The sequence below is a fragment of the Lithobates pipiens genome, unplaced genomic scaffold, assembly GCF_037356315.1.
Source record: "Lithobates pipiens isolate NorthernLeopardFrog02 unplaced genomic scaffold, aLitPip1_a1.2 Scaffold_13, whole genome shotgun sequence".
In the NCBI taxonomy this organism is placed as follows: Eukaryota; Metazoa; Chordata; class Amphibia; order Anura; family Ranidae; genus Lithobates; species Lithobates pipiens.
The window spans coordinates 422,244,921-422,264,091 of record NW_027507718.1 but is presented as its reverse complement, the minus strand read 5'-3'; the positions used below and the strand labels follow the sequence as shown (position 1 = coordinate 422,264,091).

The following is a 19,171-nucleotide window of genomic DNA, read 5'->3' as shown; positions in this document are numbered from 1 at the left end:
CATTGGCTTTGACAAATCAGTAAGGTTTGAAATCGAGGAACGACTGGCTGACCCAGAGGGGAGATATTTATTCTTAAAGGGTAAACTGGGAATTATGCAATGCACCATTGTTAATGTGTACGCTCCAAACAGAAACCCTGATACATTTTTAAAGAGAGTACTAAGGAAACTGGAGGAATTCAGAACAGGCATGGTAATTTTAGCCGGCGATTTAAACTGGTGTCTGGACCCTAAGATGGACTCCTCAGGGGGCGGTACACGGGGGGCAGAACAGCGATATAGAAAATTAAATAAAGCATTGATCAATGCCCAGTTACATGATGCATGGAGGATCAACCACCAAAAAGATCGGGACTACACCCATTTCTCCTCAGCCCATAAAACCTTTACAAGACTAGACTACATATTGATAGGACAACAATTAGTGGCCAACTTAAAAAAATCAGAAATTAAGTCAATCACCCTCTCCGATCATGCACCTGTAAAAATCCAACTAGATATACAGGGTCATATGGGGACAGGAAGTGCTTGGAAACTGAATGACTCCCTCATTCAAGAACAGGATGTGAGTATAAAAATCTTACAGGAATTAAGCGACTTTTATGAAGTAAATGATACAGGAGAGTGTTCAAAGGCTACTATTTGGGAGACACACAAGGTGGTTATTAGAGGGATCTTGATCGGAATTGGCGCCGGGAAAAAGAAAGAAAGGGATAAGGTGAAGGTTCAGCTCTACAAGGAGGTAGAGGAATTAGAACAAATGACCAGGCCTAGGGGGCTCCAGGAGACCCAGGAATTATTTAAAAAAAAAAGAGAGTTAGAGGAATGCCTGGAACAAGAGAGGAGGACAGCTTTCCATAAAATAAATAGCGAGAGACACCTTTGGGGTAATAAATCTAGTAAGTGGCTGGCAAGAAGGGTAAAGGAGCAGAAAAATAGGACCTACATACCGAAGATCAGGAGCAAAGAGGGGGAGATGAAGTTTGCAACACCCGATATTGCAGAGAACTTCCACGGATATTACAGCGCTTTATACAATATAAATACTAGAAGGGAGGACGGGGGGAAAAGGAAAGAAGCTATTAGGGAATATCTTGAGAAGCTCGACTTCCCAAAAGACATGTGTGACGAGATGAAGGAGTTAGAGACCCCTATCTCAGTAATGGAAGTAGAAAGAGTAATTAAAGATACAGCTCTAGGGGGAAGCCCCGGCCCAGATGGCTACTCCATTTTATATTACAAGAAATTCCGAAGTTTCTTGGCACCAAAACTGTGTGAATATTTTAATGAGGTGGGAGAAGGGGGGGCCCTTCGTGAAGAGGCCCTGCTCGCACACATCACATTGATCTTAAAGGAAGGTAAGGACCCCGCAGCACTAGAGAGTTATAGGCCGATTTCATTGTTGAACACGGATGTGAAGATCTACGCAAAAATCCTGGCAGAGCGATTGAAAACACTCCTCCCCGGGTGGATCCATACCGATCAGGTTGGATTCATTCGGGGACGAGAGGGGAGGGACAATTCCTTGAAGTCAATCATGCTGATCCAGGAAGCTTCTAGAAGAGAGACCCCCACGCTGCTCTTATCTGTTGACGCCGAGAAAGCTTTCGACAGAGCAGACTGGGAGTTCATAATGGGGACGCTAAAGCATATAGGCCTAGGAGAGAGAATGATGAAGTGGGTAAAAGCGTTGTATAACAAGCCGACAGCCAGGATTAAGGTGAATGGTTCCCTGTCCCGCCCCCTTGAATTGTTCAACGGGGCGAGACAGGGATGCCCACTGTCCCCGCTTCTCTTTGTGATTGCCTTGGAGCCGTTGCTGGCAGCGATCCGGGGCAACCGGGATGTACGGGGAGTCGAGGTGGGAGGAAGAGAGTATAAGGTCTCTGCATTCGCCGACGACCTGCTATTATATATTACACACCCCAGAATATCGATTCCGGCTGCAGTGAAGGAAATGAAACAGTATGGTCGACTCTCTAATTTTAAAATCAACTTATCCAAAACAGAAATATTAAATTTGAATCTACCTGAAGAGGAGCAGAGAGACCTGGCCGCTAGCTTACCCTTTAGATGGAGTGGTGGGGAATTGAGTTATCTGGGGATAAAACTTACGGCACAGATGGGGAATTTGTACGAAGCTAACTATATACCTTTACTTAATAAAATCAAATTACAAATGAAAAATATGAAACACAAAGGAATATCTTGGATGGGTAGAGTGAACGTGATAAAAATGTTCATACTGCCCACGGTACTATATACATTACAAATGATCCCCATCTCGCTGCCGGGAGGTTTCTTCAGAAAACTAAAATCTATGGTCCTCGCATTTATATGGCACCCAAAAAAAACCCGCATTGCGCATAGGTCTCTTGTAAAGGCAAAGGAAAGAGGAGGAGTGGGTCTCCCAGACTTTAAAAAATATTATGAAGCCATAGTATTATCTAGGATAACAGATTGGATCCATAATTTAAAGGAGAAGAGTTGGGCTGAGCTGGAAACTAGATTAAGTGGGACGGAGTTGGCAAAAATGATCTGGATACCCGCTCAGGCACGGAACTTAGGAAAACGCACTACTATAATCACAAGAAATACACTTAGAGTATGGGATAAAATAAATAAGTTACACAACTGGACATATAATTCTCCACTCATGTCACTACTTGACACAAAACACTTTTTACCAGGAATGGAAGAGCGGCTGTACTACAGTAGATGGGCGCAGAGAGTAGAAGTAACACTAGGAGAGGTGATCAAAGGGGATAGGATTTTAACGTATAGGGAAATCACCCAAGAATGGGGACACAGACCATTAGATAGATGGAGACACAATCAATTATTGCACTTTACACAAGGGCTCCCACAGCCCCTGCGAGGAATGACTGCGTTAAGGCCACTAGAAAAGTTATTTAAGGACACACAGTGTACGGTGAAAAGGGTTTCTAAATTATATAAAATACTAAGAGGGGAGGGAGAGGGGGAGTTCCCTGCTTATTTAGGGAAATGGGAAGGGGAATTGGGGACACTTAGAAATGACGAACACAGAATGAAATTATTAAAAATGACATATGCACTATCAAAAGACTCAAGAACACACGAAATGGCATACAAATTAATAGCGAGATGGTATATGACGCCCATAAGAATGCAGAAGTTAAGAGGTGGAGAGGAACCAACTTGTTGGAGAGAATGTAAGGAATTGGGCTCTTTCAAACATATATGGTGGGACTGCCCAAAAATAAGACCCTTCTGGGACAAAATAATTGAAAATATATTCCTGATAACTGGAAAGAGGATTAAGAAATGCCCATGGGCGTGTCTATTCCACGACACAGACATGGGAGTAAGGCAATATAAAGCTACGCTCACCCCTTATCTCCTGAATGCAGCCAAAGCTTTAATCCCAAACCATTGGGGAGACCCTCAGGAGCCGTCAATCCTTGAGTGGGTGAGGAGGGTGGAGCAGATCAGGCTGATGGAAGAGTCAATCGACAAAATTGAGGAGCTAGAAACTGAAATTCATGGGAAGTGGCAAAAATGGCTGACATTCTTAGAGAGTGGGGGCGGCTATGTCTGATTAGTAGGTGAAGGGGACAGGGAGGAGGATGAAGGACACGGGAGGAGACAGGGGGGCAGATCTCCTCCCCCTTTTCTTTTCTTTTTTTTTTTTTTTTTTTTTTTTTTTTTTTTCTTGGTTTTTGCCCGAGGGGGGGAGGGGGGTTTGGGGTTTTAAAGGTATTTTGTAAAAAGAGGGGTATAAGGAGATTGTTGTATAATATGGCAGAATTACTTTCCCCTCAAGAACTGTATAAACGAGTTTGTATACTGTATTAAAAGGAAAAAATAAAGAATATATAAAAAAAGCCAGGCATGCATTGAGAATGGTTGAAGGTCCTGCAAGGCTGACCACCATAGGTTAGAGGAAACTTAAATTGGTGCTAACACTGATGCATTCCCACAAAGGTCTAAAGATATTAGACCTCATTGTGGGCTCCTTGAGGGTAGGGACCAATGTGAGTGTGCAATGTACAGGGATAGGGACAATTGTAGACACTCAGGTTGAACTGGATGGACTGGTGTCTTTATTCAACCTTACTAACTATGAAACTATAAAACTATATCCACATTTTACAAATCAGTGCAATTCAGATCATCTCCTTGTTCATTAAAAAAAACAGCCTGGCCATCTATACATGATTAACTATGACAGATTATTTTGTCCTTTTTGGTACTGATTATGGGAAGACCTACACACAGCTACATGTCTGTTTAAATGCTTTTCAATGATGTAAGCAACAGCTAATATAAACAGACCTTCACCTGTATTGTGAAAGCTTGTTTCATCTGACCACTGGCCGTATACCAAAGTCCATTACATCCCACAATGTTAGAATTCCTTTCATTTATTATCTTTTATTTCTTGTTGGGTGGTCAGTCACTGGCTCAGGCACCCAACTAATGGAACACTATTACAAGGCTGAACTTGTAGGATCTAAAGATAGACATTTTTCATTTTACCCTAGGTGCACACTCCCACGTTTTGTGCAGGCCGTGTTTGCGCAGGCACTGCAGCCAATTCAAATGAATGGGGTACCGTGCCTGCATTTCTGCCAAAAAAGTGCATGCACCTTTTAAAACATGCAGCTGTAGGGAAATCATGTAGTCTTTTTGACCATGTGATTTTCCTGTGGTTCCACCATTTCTAAACACGCTGCGTGCTGACATGTGTGAGGGGGGCCTTCAGAATGAATGGTAGCCTTGCGTATCTGCTAAAAGCAACGCAATTTGGTTGCAGGTGGTTGCGGGTGTGGGAAAAGATGCAATTACTGCACCCACAGCCACATGCAGAGGTGTGAACAAGCCTTAGGGTAGATTTAGACATGCGTCTAAATCCTCCCTTTCATCTGAAGTCTGCATTAGGAGCGCGCTCCAGAAGCTACTGACAGAAGCTGAAAGAACACCTCCTCACTGCCTGTTTTAACCCCATTTGTGGTGACAATTGTGTCACAACCATGTGCATTGCACGCGGTTGTGGGGCTAGTTTTGCTTCCCCATTAACTTGCATGTGTAGCGTTCAGCCACTGGCCGAACGACACGTCGGGTCAACTCTGCTGTGGCCATGAAGCGAAGCATCACTTCTGCAGCATTAAAATATGCCCATCCACTGCCTAATGCAGCTTAAAGTGGAGTTCCACTCAAAAGTGGAACTTCCACTTATACACTTCCTCCCCCCTCCAGTGTCACATTTGGGCGGGAGGGAGGATTGGCCCAGTCTCCCGGAAGTTCGCCCCCCCCCGCCACCGGGCCAATTAGAATGCGCAGCGCTTATACTCGAGTCACTGTGCCTATCTGCAGCTTCATGCGCCTGATCTCCCGGCGCTGTGACATGCAGTCTAGTCAGCAGCTGTCCAGTGTAACAAAGCCCCACCTTATCCTCGTCCTGGTGGATGGGTACAGCCTTGCCTGACCCCTTTGCCGGGTCCAACTGTTGGATCACATTGAAAGGCACCTGCTGCGTTGTTGAATATTAGAGTTTGGGCTGCCTTTCACTGCAATAATGGACTTTCAGGTGTTGGCTCCTTCAGCACAGGTTTCCTTAACTATTTCTGAGCTATAATATGGACAGAGCTCCCAGCTTTCCCTGATTTCGAAGGACTGTCTCTGATTTGGAGCAATATCCCTCGGTCTCTCATTCCTCCTCATTCCGATCTATATAGATGCATATAAAATGCCCTTTTTATCTATCAAAAATTGTTTCCCAGTGCTAAACCTTTTATCTGATTTCTAAATTGCTGCATTTGTAAATTCCAAAAGCCAACATAAAGGAATAGTAGTGGTAAAATAAGCACTTGTGGGTTTAACCAATCTTATTTTTTTGTACAATTCTCCTTTAAGGGGCCGTGGCAAAATGTGTGTCGTATGCCTGCATACTTTTGCTGATAGGTGTCCCTCATTCCCATGTCAGAAAGTTGGGAGGTATGTATGGGACCTTTGACTAGTCTATTCCTAATGTCCTTATTAACCTGTATACTTCCCATGCTAAAGATTAATTTCTGTATATATATATATATATATATATATATATATATATATATATATATATATAATTTTTTTTTATTTTTTATTATTACCTTCTATTTTTTTCTTTTCTTACTTGAAAACTTTTAAAAACAAAATGAAACTGCTGAAATAGGATCCATCCATTTACACCCACCCAAAGACCTTTAGAAAATGTGTAGCAGCATGTTTAGAGGACTGCAAAGTGTCGCTGAGTATTGGATGAGTGCTATTCAAGATAGATCAATAGTCTCTATAGTGATATATGTATGTAAAACACTGTATCTAACACAGTCTAATGGAGGCGGGAATAGCAGCTGAAACGAAACATATTCAAGACCTTATAAACATTAGACAAGATGTCATATCATTTCCATAATTAACTTTTCAAATAATAGCTTAAAGAGGAAATAAAGTCTTCCTCTTTAATTGTACCTACAGGTAAGTCTATAATAAGGCTTACCTATAGGTACTGTAAATATCTCCTAAACTTTCACCGATTGCACACTGTGGTGGGCAGCACAATGGTGTAGTGGGTAGCACTTTCACCTAGCAGCAATAGGGTTGGTTCAAATCCTGACCGCGACACCATCTACCTGGAGTTTGCATGTTCTCCCTATGCCTGCGTGGGTTTTCTCCGGTTTCCTCCCACACTCCAAAGACATGCCAGTAGGTTAATTGGATCATGTAAAAGAATTGGCCAAATATGTGTTCATAAGCGTGTCAGGACCCCGTGGGGCAAGGGCTGTGCTATACCACAAATGGACACCAGCAGCAAAAAGCACCCCGAGGTGATTCAGTTTTCATAGGTAGCTATACAAGTCACTCATTCATTAATTTACTATATACACTGCTACCGATGTCATTGGTGCATGCACACTGAAGGAACACCCCGATAGTGCCATTTCTTCAGGACCTGTGCCGTGACCACAGGAGTGACATCATTGTGGCTTCGGCCAATCACAGCGCTGCAGCCTACAAACCCAGCAGTAACTTTGGGAAAGATGCTGTGGCAGTGGCGTGCAGGTGGCACCGCAGGGCATCATTCTAAGGTAAGTATTTCATAATGAGCTAGTATGCGATACATACTAGCTCATTATGCCTTTGTCTTGCAGGGTTTTTTTTTTTTTCCTCTGAAGGTTTACAACCTCTTTATCTAAAGTGAATCTTCAATCCATTGCATGAGGATTCTCAACTTCTTTGGTAAATCAGCCCCAATGTGTGTCAGCCTTGTTTAGGGAATATTAGGTATAAGTACTTATGCAAACCAGTACACCTTGTCTTCTATTCAGACATGTTAAGAAAGGCTTATGTACTGTCTGCAAACTAACGCATATCAGTGAACCTTGAGTGTGCACCTGCTGCACTAATATGTTTCTCACTCCAACGTACTCTGTGCACTTACTTAAAAATTGTTCCAGTATTAATAGGTTTAACGAAAGGGTTTTTAACAACTTGATAAAAACAATGTTCTTTAGCAAGAAACACACATTCCACATTAATATTTATACTACCAAAGTTATTGTGTGCTGTAAATTACCTACAGCATTGTTCCTGATTCTTCTTACAAGAGGCTGCCATTTTGCTGAAGCACTGAGCAGCTGTAAATCTTTATGCTGTCAGTCTACAAATTTGGCACAGTATCAAAAAATAGAGAGCATGTGCAGAGCAGGGTGAGACAATGTATTACTGGGTTTTAAACAGTATAGGCACTTATTTTTTAAGCTTTACATACAATTGGCAGCAGCAGATGCCATTGGCTGCCACAGATCAGTGCTGCTGCAGGTGTGCTCCGCACTGTATTGAGATAGGACTCAGGTAAGTACATAAGGAGGTTGGGGGGGGGGTGTGCTACAAGTACTGAGACATTTTTAACTTTAAAGCGGGTGACGCATGAAGGTAAAAAAAATGTCTTGGGTTTATAACCACTTTAGTGCCACATGACATACCAGATTTAGGCTAGGTTCACACTGATGCGGTGAAGAGTTATATAGTGTGATTTGAAGGATTACAGCCACTGGGACTTCATGCGAGTTCAGCTGTGATCCCAATGTGTTTGTAATGCGATTTGGATGGAGCTGGATTTTTTTATTTATGGCCTGGTCTCTCTCTCTCTGCACTGGAATCACACTGTATTTGAACAGCAATGCATTTTCAGTGTGGTTTCCATTGAACTACATGGAGTTTAGAATCACACTTGCATCGCATCAAACAGGCACAGGACCCTTTTTGAAATCGTACCACGTTAGGCCTGCATATGTGTGAACGACCTCCAATGAAAAACATGCTATTTCACTTGTCAATGAGAGTCAATGCATTCTGGAACGCAACCGAAATAACATCAGTGTGAACCACGCTGCACCAAATCCACCACAAGGATGGAATTAAAAATAGTAAAATCTATATAAAGTACATGTGAAATTATCCTTAGTGTATTCCCATAATTTAGCATGTAGAAATGATCCTTAATGTTTGGTTCAGGATTAAAAGTTTATCTTTTTAAGAAATGTATTCTCACCAGACCCAGCCTACAACCATCCAGTCCCTCCAGTGCCTGACCATAGAGATAAGATCCAGCATTTTGTTTGTTCTGTTCCAACAGGCATGCTTTGTTGCTTTCAGCCAGTGCACCTTCCAGGCTTACAGCTGTTAGCTGTCAGAATCCTTCTCTGCCTTTGTGTGTCTGCTTGGTTGTCAGTGAAGAATTGGTTGTGCAGCCATGGCTGTACCTCCCAGCCATATGTAATAGGAATATTACTGGGAGGTGGGGCACTTTGCCCAGTAGGACTGAGAAGAAGACATTCTCAAGATTCCGTGAATCATAAAGCCTAGAACATCAGTAGGAACTCTTTTCTGAATGGGGGGGATACGTTATAGGATTTGGCTGGATTTGAAAACAAAATGTTTTGGTGCTCAAGTCAAATTTCACAAATAGGTGGGGATTGAAAGAAAAAGTGAACATTACTGCATACAGCGGCAGACAACAAAAGAAAATGTCCTTTGTTTGTTGGTATCTGGAGCTGTTTTTAGACCTCTATACGAAAAAAAGTGATCAGCAGTAAAACAGGTGTAAATGTGACATTAACCACTTCAGCTCCGCAAAGATTTACCCCCCCCCTTCCTGACCAGAGCACTTTTTGCAACGCTTTAACTGACAATTGCGCGGTCGTGGAACGTTGCACCCAAACACAATTGACGTTCTTTTTTTCCCCACAAATAGAGCTTTCTTTTTGTCTTATTTGATCACCTCTGCGGTTTTTGTTTTTTGCGCTATACACAAAAAAGAGTGACAATTTGGAAAAAAAAGCAATATTTTTTACATTTTGCTTTAATAAATATCCCCAAAAAATATATATAAAAAAAAATGTCTTTCTCAGTTTAGGCCGATATGTAGTCTTCTACATATTTTTGGTAAAAGAAAATCACAATAAGCATATATTGATTGGTTTGCGCAAAAGTTATAGCATCTACAAAATAGAGGATAGTTTTATGGTATTTTTATTATTATTATTTTTGTAATGGTGGCGATCTGCGATTTTTATTGTGACTGCGGCATTATGGCAGACACATCGGACACTTTTGACACTATTTTGGGACCACTTATACAGTGATCAGTGCTATAAAAATGCACTGATTACTGTGTAAATTACACTGGCAGGGAAAGGGTTAAACACTAGGGGGGGATCAAGGGGTTAAGTGTGTCCTAGGGAGTGATTATAACTGTGGGAGGGATGGGCTCACTACAACATGACATGCCTACAATGCTGCATCTTGAAGGGGACGTACCTGTACGGCCATTTGCCCAGCTGTGTCATTGTGCCGATGTATATCGTCGTGCGCTGGTCAGCATGTGGTTAAGGGATCCATTTATAAAGAATTTGCATAGTCATTTACCAAGTGAGAGAACCTATACATTTATTCGGTGCAAATAAGGCAAAATATGAATGTAGCTAGGCTTTATCCTGTGTGTTTGAATGTAAATGTTTTATTACAAAAGCTTAATTGTACAAGCTGGGGTTAGAAGCTCATTGGATTCTATGCAGAAATTAGCCTGATTTTGCACTTTTATTTAGTAAATAAACCCCATTGTGTACTTAAAAGTGGGGTATGCCTGTCTAGTGGTCAAACATACAGGTAGTATGTCCTGTTTAAAATCAATGATTTACATTCGAATAGCACAGAATAAAGCCTATTTAAACTAGTTATTTTCCCCCATTTACACATAATGAATGTCTACACTGGGTGAATGGCTATGCAAATTCTTTATAAAACCTCTTTCAAAGCATCATTCTTGGCACACTCTTATGTTCTGTATGATGCGTGATAAGCAAGTATTTATCTGTGGTTTTAGATTAACCACCAAACTCATTTACCCATTCATAGTGGGGAAAATGTCAGCTGGAATGGGAATTTCTCAAGATGAGATCCTAACACTTGTATTGATTTGGTATGCTTGCTTGGTATTAAGCAAACATTTGGCTTTGATAAAGACAAAAGCATTAAACAGTAGCCAGCGCTGCTAAATGAGACCAAATTGTACAAAACATTTATTGTTTCCTTATTTCAATAATCCATTGGTTATCTTGAATACTATGATATATATATATATATATATATATATATATATATATATATATATATATATATATATATATATATATATATGAGAGAGAGAGATATGACATAAATATACCAACCAAGTTGATTTATCATGTTGTCACTTATCCTGAAAAAGATGAAAAAATAGTAAAAATGAAATAAATAATTAAATTATATATATATATATATATATATATATATATATATATATTCATTCACTATATTGTCAAAAGTATTGGGACACCTGCCTTTACCCGCACATGAACTTTAATGGCACCCCAGTCTTAGTTTGTAGGGTTCAATATTGAGTTGGCCCACCCTCTGCAGCTATAACAGCTTCAACTCTTCTGGGAAGTCTGTCCACAAGATTGAGTGTGTCTATGGGAATTTTTGACCATTCTTCCAGAAGCACATTTGTGAGGTCAGGCACTGATGTTGGACGGGAAGGCCTGGCTCGCAGTCTCTGCTCTAAATTATCCCAAAGGTGTTCTATCAGGTTGAGGTCAAGACTCTGTGCAGGCCAGACAAGTTCCTCCACCCCAAACTCGCTCATCCATGTCTTTATGGACCTTGCTTTGTGCACTGGTGTGCAGTCATGGTGGAACAGGAAGGGGCCATCTCCAAACTGCTCCCACAATGGTTGGGAGCATGAAATTGTCCAAAATGTCTTGACGCCTTAGGAGTTCCCTTTACTGGAACAAACCCCTGAAAAACAACCCCACACCATAATCCCCCCTCCACCAAATGATTTGAACCAGTGCACCAAGCAAGGTTTTGGAAGAATGGTCAAACAATACCATAGACACACTCCTAAACTTTGTGGACAGCCTTACCAGAAGAGCTGAAGCTGTTATAGCTGCAAAGGGTGGGCCAACTCAATATTGAACCCTATGGACTAAGACTGGAATGCCATTAAAATTTACCGTATCTATCGGCGTATAACAGGCACTTTTTGTCCCCTTACAATCAGGGGAAAATCGTGGGTGCGTGGTATACACCGATCCCCCACGATTGTGAGCCTCTGGGTGGCTTTTCGGATGCTTTCGGCCTTTCTCGTGGCTTTTGGCTGCCGAGAATGGCCAAAATCATCTGAAAGCTGCCAAGAAAGGCCGTAATCGGCTGAAAACCACCGAGTACGGCCAAGAGCTACTGAGCACCTCCGAGATACACAGGAGATCCGGCTGTGTATCTCGGCTGCACCATTTTTAAATGTCAAAGCCGAAAATGACACTGACAAGGCTGCAAATGACACTGACAAGGCTGCAGATGGACACTTTATTTCTGTGATAGTTATGTAGCTAAAGCTAAACCCCCCTTTCCCGACAGCACAATGGAGATCCGGACCTCTGCACTCTAGTTGAGAGCACCAGTTTACATTTCTGCTGTCCTACAGGCCCTCCTGCACAGTTAGCCCTTGTACACACGGTCGGACATTCTGACAACCAAATTCGTTGGAACTGTTGCATACACACGGTCAGACAAAGTTGTCGGAAAATCCCATTATACATAACGTGATGACGTTATTTCGTTACGACGGGACTACGTTCAGGCTAGTAGCCAACAGCTTTGGTCTAGGAATTTGATCTGAGCATGCGTGGCACTTTGTCTGTCGGAGTAGGCTACACATGATCGGAGTATGTCCGATCGGAGCATTTTGTCAGAAAATTTTATGGACAAGTTGGAAAACTTGGTCCGTCGGATACTCCGACGAAAACAGTCCGATGGAGGCCACACACAGTCGGATTATCCGACAAAACGGTCCGATAGGACACACTCCGTCGGAATCTCCAACCGTGTGTACAAGGGCTGACAGTTGCTGAGCTCCCATCAATAAGGCCCACAATCCCTATTCAGGGAGTTTGAGCCATTTTGATTGGAGAACAGTAGTTGTCATTTGTGGAGGGAGTGTGTGGGACTGCTAGAAAACAGGATTTCTGCTCTCTCGCAGCGATTTGGATTTCCAGTGAGCTACCAGAAAAGTGGAGCTTACATAGGGCTACAGGCACTATCACTTAAAAAGAATACAGACAAATACTTTAACAGTTATGTAGCCTGACATAACAACAATTCAAATGACAAGTATAGTTGGGTTTTAAAGGACACAGCAGCTTTTTGTATCTCCCTGGGACACCGTGAGCTCCCAGAACATTACCTTGTTATAGGTAAAGGGCACCATACATGGCTTAATTTTCTCTTGTTCAGCCCGAGGTTTAAATGAAAGAAAGTCAACTGACTCTCTCATACGTGCTAACAGCGCGGATGGAGGAATCTCCACAGACGGCTATTCTATTTAGACAGTTGCAGCTAGACACGTGCATGACGAAAAAAATAGTTTTGTTTAATTTTGTTTAAATTTGTTAAGCTAGTCATTTTTGTTTTCTTAAATTGGGTTGATTCATTCAATTCATATTAAGAAATCATATTCTGAATTTTTTTACGTCTTTTTTCAAATTTTCTTTGAATTTACCATTTTTTTTCCGATTCAAAATGTTCGAATTGATACATTTTTGAATCTGAATTAAAAACTTTGGATTTTTTTTGATTTGAATGTGGCAAAGTGAACAAACATATGAATTTTTAACCACTTCCCACCCACCATATAGCAATATGACATACGCAAAGTGGTTGTGTTATCCTGACCAGACGCCATATGACGTGATCAGGATAACCTGGCCGGCGTGCACAGGGGAGCGCAGCACGACAATTGGTGGTGCTGTGTCTCAGTCTCACACACCGCAACACTGATCTTGGTAAAGAGTCTCTGATGTATGCTCTTTACCACGTGACCAGCTGTGTCCAATGACGGCTGATCACAATGTAAACGTCTGACGGGGGGGGGGTCTGCATTAATTGATTATCAGCACAGCTTCCCCCAAGGATGCCCACCCAGGACCACCAGAGATGCCACCAGGACCCCCAAGGATGCCCACCACTGATGACCACCAGGTATGCCACTCATGGCCACCAGGGATGCCAATCAGTGCCCACATAAGGAGCTAATCGGTGCCCACATGATGCCAATCAGTGCCCATCAGCAAAGCCTGCCAGTGTCTCCATATCAGTGATGCCCATCAGTGCCATCTATCAGTTTCCATCAGCGCCACCCTTCATTGTCCATCAGTGCCACCCATAAGTGTCAATTAGTGCCTCCTATCAGTGCCATCCATAAGTACCCATCAGTGCAGCATTTCAGTGCCCATTAGTGTTGCCTATCAGTTCCCATCAGTGCCACCTATGATTGCCCATCAGTGCTGCATGTCAGTGCCACCTATTAGTGCCCATTATTGCTGCCTATCGGTGCAGCATATCAGTGACCATCAGTGAAGGAAAAAACGAATGTATTTATAAAATGTTATAACAGAAACGAAGAAAAACTTTTTGTTTTCAAAATTTTCTGTATTTTTTTTATTTGTTTAGCAAAAAATAAAAACTCCAGAGCTGATCAAATACCACCAAAAGAAAGCTCTATTTATGGGAACAAAATGATAAAAATGTTGTTTGGGTACAGTGTAGCATGATTGCACAATTGTCATTTAAAAAGCGACAGTGCTGAAAGTTGAAAATTGGCTTGGGCAGGAAGGGGGGAAGTGCCCTGTATTGAAGTGGTTAAATCACCTCTGGCTTAAAAAAAAACAGCATTTTTTCGAAATGGTATTCTAATGACACACACACATCAGACTAATTTTGTTTCGTTATTCAGAGCATTCGGTAAACCGCACCGCACGTCTAGTTGCAGCACCCATTGCTGCCTGAACACAGTAGCCCTGCCAAACAGTGTTTGCATTTGATAGGATGCAGTCACTGTTCAGGGGATAACATTCCACCTGCTTCAGACAATTTTTAAATTACCTTTGACTAGCTGGGTAGTACTTGCAGGCCACCCATGGCTCAAATTTTGGCCAGTGTACCTGCAAAGGAATAGTCCATAACTGGTTGAGCCCATCTTGCCATTATCCAGCAGCTGGTGTTGTTTAGGGTGCATTGCAGGTCCAAGCAATCCCCCTACATTTGGAAGGTTCCTACAGGCAGGTGAGGCTGTCTCTGTCAGCTACAGCAGCTCTGTGAAGTTTTGGAGCTGGAGATTAAATGCTGGGACTTGTCTATGTCTGGGCAGAGCCCTCCCCCCATTTATTATCAGCACAGGGAGAGAAACAAATCTCAGCAGAAAGTGAGAGAACCGTTTCCCTCTCAGCTGGGGCAGCAGCTATCTCACCAACGGGCATTTTAACCCGCTTACATAGTACTCAATTCCCAGATGGGAAGATCTCAATACTGGAGTCCCTGCAAAATACAAGAAACCAGAGTACAATTCAAACCTCTAATGCCCCTCTCCCTAAATCACAGGTTTTGGTTAGAATAACCCTCTCCATAGATCTGAACTATACTATATAAATTGCGTAATGACAAAACAATTTAAAATAGTCTCTTAATTAAAGCTTGTACTGCCTATTATATTTGCTCAGCAGTACTAAGATGTATTTAATTAATCTGCTTTCTTTCCCCAGACCATTTAATTTGGCACTTTTTTTGCATTTCAAAAAAAGAAGTAGGGCCAAAACTTTTTCTTCTAAAGATCACAAGAGTGCAGTTCGTTCTCCTGTTTTCAACCGGTCCAGGCTGGGGAAAGATCCCAACTTTACAGTTGGGATCCACCCATATGCTGGTACTGGCAGCTGGCTGAGCCTCTCAGCTGCACCACTGGGAGACTGAGCCAGCCACTTCTGTCTCTCCCCAGCCCAGTGCGCCAGTGAGTGCTGGAGGCACAGAGCAGGGAGTCTATGACTGAAAGTCACCGCTCACTGCTCAGAGTGGAGGGGAGAAATGAGCAATCAGCAGTGTTTGATAGCTCAGTTCTCAGTGTACTGGGGCCTGGGTGGACAGATGCAGGATCTGATCGATGCTGTATCCACCAGAGTGAGTATCAGATTTATTTTTTGATACCCCTTGCTTCTCTTTTAAAGAAACAGACTTTTCTTTTACCCTGTATATAGATTTGCTACTGTCATGGTGTCATTTTCCAAAGTTAGAATATGCTACAGTTTTTTACATGCCTAATTGGGTCATAATCAGTAAGCTGTTAGTCACAGTGTGCATTATGCATGTCCCATGGGATTCCCCATGCTGTATACTATTCTTGCCCTCTTCATACAGAAGTGATTATGTATCTGTCAGTGCTAATCTCTACACTATACATTCTCATTTATCCAAGCAGCACATATCTCTGTACAGGTGCAGTTTTATAAAGTCAAAAATAAAGAAAGCAATACTAGAGCTATCATTTCAAATTCCAGACACAGCACTAACTGATGGAGTTTGCATGTTCTCCCTTTGCTTGTGAAGGTCTCCTCCACGCACTCCGATTTCCTCCCACACTTCAAAGACATGCTGGTAGGTTTATTGGCTACTGTCTAAATTGGCCCTAGTATGTGTATGTATGAATGTGAGTTTGGGACCTTAGATTGTAAGCTAATTGAGGGCAGGGACTGATATGAATGTAAAATATATAAGTAAAGAGCTGCATTAATTGTCGTCCCTGTATAATTCCCTTTAATAAATAAATAAAGGTTGCAAATCATATTGTTAACAACTGCAGGCTTTTACCTGCGTTGTATATGAAAGCAGTTTGTGTATTTTTGTTTTGTAGATAAAGCAGCCAATATAAGCAAATCAGTATAAGCACTGAATATGTAGCATGGCAAAAGACTGATATAGACACATATCAATAGATTTAACTAATCTAAACACGTGTAAGCTGATGCAAGGATAAGCACAAAATCTTTTATGTTAGCATTTATTTGACCACAGTAAGCTTCCAAATGTAAGATGCTTTGGCTAAAAAAACATTATTACAGACATATCCATGGGTCACTTCAGTCATATCTCCTAACATTTTGAGATGGGAATGAGGGACACCTACTACAAACATATGTAGGCATAGGACACGCCTCCTACCCCCCCTTAGAGGAATTAACCCAACAAAAAGATAATTAAATCCACAAGGGCTTTTTTTACCAATACTATTCCTTTATATTGGCTTTTAAAATTTACCAATGCAGCAATTTAGAATTTGGATAAAAGGTTTAGCACTGGGAAATACTTTTTGAAAGCTAAAAAATGCATTTTATATACAATTATATAGATCGGACCAAAATGAGGGACAAATGAGGGGGAAAGAGGGACAGAAGGACATTGCTCCAAATCAAGGACAGTTCCTCGAAATCAGGGATAGTTGGGAGCTATGCTTCAGTTCCACTTTAATTCAATGTGCAGAAAAAACATTTGTGGAGGATGCACATCACACATGGTGGGAGCATAACATCGTTTCCATTCTATAGATCCCTGATGCAAAACCTGTGGCCCAGGGGGTGCATGGGGTCCTTTGACACTTATTGTGTGGCCTTTGGGGCCCCTGCTGATAGTAGTTGTGTTTTCCTTTCCTAAGTGTTTACTAAGGCCAGTGAAGGAACATTTTCTTTAGACTGGTTTCTAGTATTTAAATGGTTTGGTTCATTTCTTTACACTGCCTTACTTTTTATGTGCCAGCAATCCCTTTTTTTATTTTATGGTTTTCCTTGTGATCTTCATGATCCGTATTTCACTCTCAGTAATTTTTTAGGGGGGGGGGGGGAAGGGGGGGGCTCAGATGTGACAGCATTGATCTGTAAAGGAGCTGTAAGCCCCTGTACACACGGTCGGAGATTTCCACAACCAAATCCGTTGGATTTTACCCGTCAGATTTAGTCCATCGAATCTTGTCCGAAACTGTTGCATACACACGGTCGGACAAAGTTGGCGAAAAAATCCGATCTTTCAGAACGTGATGACGTAATTTAGTTCCGATGGGACTACATTCAGGCTAGTAGCCAATAGCTTTGATGTAGGAATTTGATCTGAGCATGCATGGCACTTGGTTCGATCAAAATTCTATACACATGATCGGAGTATGTCCAATCAGCCCAGTTGGTCGGGAAATATTTCAAACATGTTGGAAAATTGGATCCGACGGATATTCCGACGGAATCAGTCCGATGCATACCACACACAGTCGGATAATCCGACGACACGGTCTGACAGGACACATTCCGACAGATTCTCCGACCGTGTGTACAAGGGCTAATAGTAGAGAGCTCTAACGGTCTCCAACAACAAAGTATATTATGGGGTGTTTGCAATTTGGCATCTTCACCCTGGGCACTGGATATCCATATCACAGCACTGATACCAGGTCTCTAAGGATCTTAAAATAAAACTATATAAATATATAATATATCATCTGTTTTCTGTATTTTTAGGTGAACACTTTAAATATCCATTTCTCACTTTCATCCTGTTTTTTTTTGGTTTTGTTTTGCAGGCTCATGCTATGGTTTGGCATACTTATAATACCAACTTTCGCCCTAAGCACAGGGGGTACTTGTCTGTGACCCTAGGATCTCACTGGTTGGAACCGGAAAATAAAAACATTGATGCTTCATCTATTGATATGTGTCAAGAGTCCATGGAAGCTGTACTTGGAAGCTTTGCCAAACCTATTCACGGTGATGGTGATTACCCCGACAGTCTGAAGACAAAGTATAGCTCTATTTTGCCCACATTTTCTGCCCTTGAGAAAGCTTACATTCAAGGCACAGCAGACTTCTTTGCTTTCTCTTTTGGACCAAATAACTTTAAGCGCTCAACTGATGACAACAAGTCACTTCGAGTTTCCCTTTATCTGAGAGGGGTATTGAACTGGATTAAACTTGAGTATAATAGCCCCAGGATCTTGATCATGGAAAATGGCTGGTTCTCAAACAGCAATATCAGAACTGAAGACACTACTACGCTATACATCATGAAGAAGTTTATAGTTGATGTCTTACAAGGTAGTTAAATATATACTTGCATGCAGAAAAAATACAGCCTCTTTATAAATTCGTTAAACCCCTTGTATTTATAAATAGATGGTATTTTTTCTGCATTTTTGTCTTTATCCAGGGGGATAAAGGGTTCCAGCAGCTGGGGAATATTGTATGTGTTTTAGTTATACACCTGAGCACTGGATTAGATATATCTTATGTAGGTAAACATATATTTAGGTCCCCTATGTGAAAATATATAATATCTGGCTCAGAGATCTGAAATACAATGAGACAAAAAACTTCCTTTCCACTATATGAAAATACTATTGCACCAGATGTATACCAAAAAGACGCAGGACATTGATGCAGAACTTGTACTACCCTGGCACTCAGGGGTCAAGCCAGATAGCCTTATATGCTGTGCATGGCCATCTTCAAGGACATAATGTAAATCCACCTCCTATGCTCTAATCAGTTTACTGTATGGAACTGAATAGATGCACTAGTTGGTTTTACTCAGTCTTATAGAGAGAACTGCATCTAAAGCTGCTTGATATAGTTAGTCATTGTCTGAAAATATCCACTCTAATGTCCAACATAAGTCTCCATGTACACTGACAGTTGTGCAACTTGTCTGCTCCAGCCAAGCTTCACACAGCTGGTGAATAAGA

General features: G+C 41.7%; 1 protein-coding gene across 1 annotated transcript in view; it reads left to right on the top strand.

The window, feature by feature from the left end:
• The window catches only part of KLB (klotho beta), a 50,762-nt gene that overhangs the window by 16,127 nt on the left and 15,464 nt on the right, over positions 1 to 19,171 (top strand). The window contains exon 2 of the mRNA XM_077477627.1: positions 18,014 to 18,524. Within this exon, the coding sequence (XP_077333753.1) occupies positions 18,014 to 18,524 (511 nt within the window). The remainder of the gene's footprint in view (positions 1 to 18,013; positions 18,525 to 19,171) is intronic.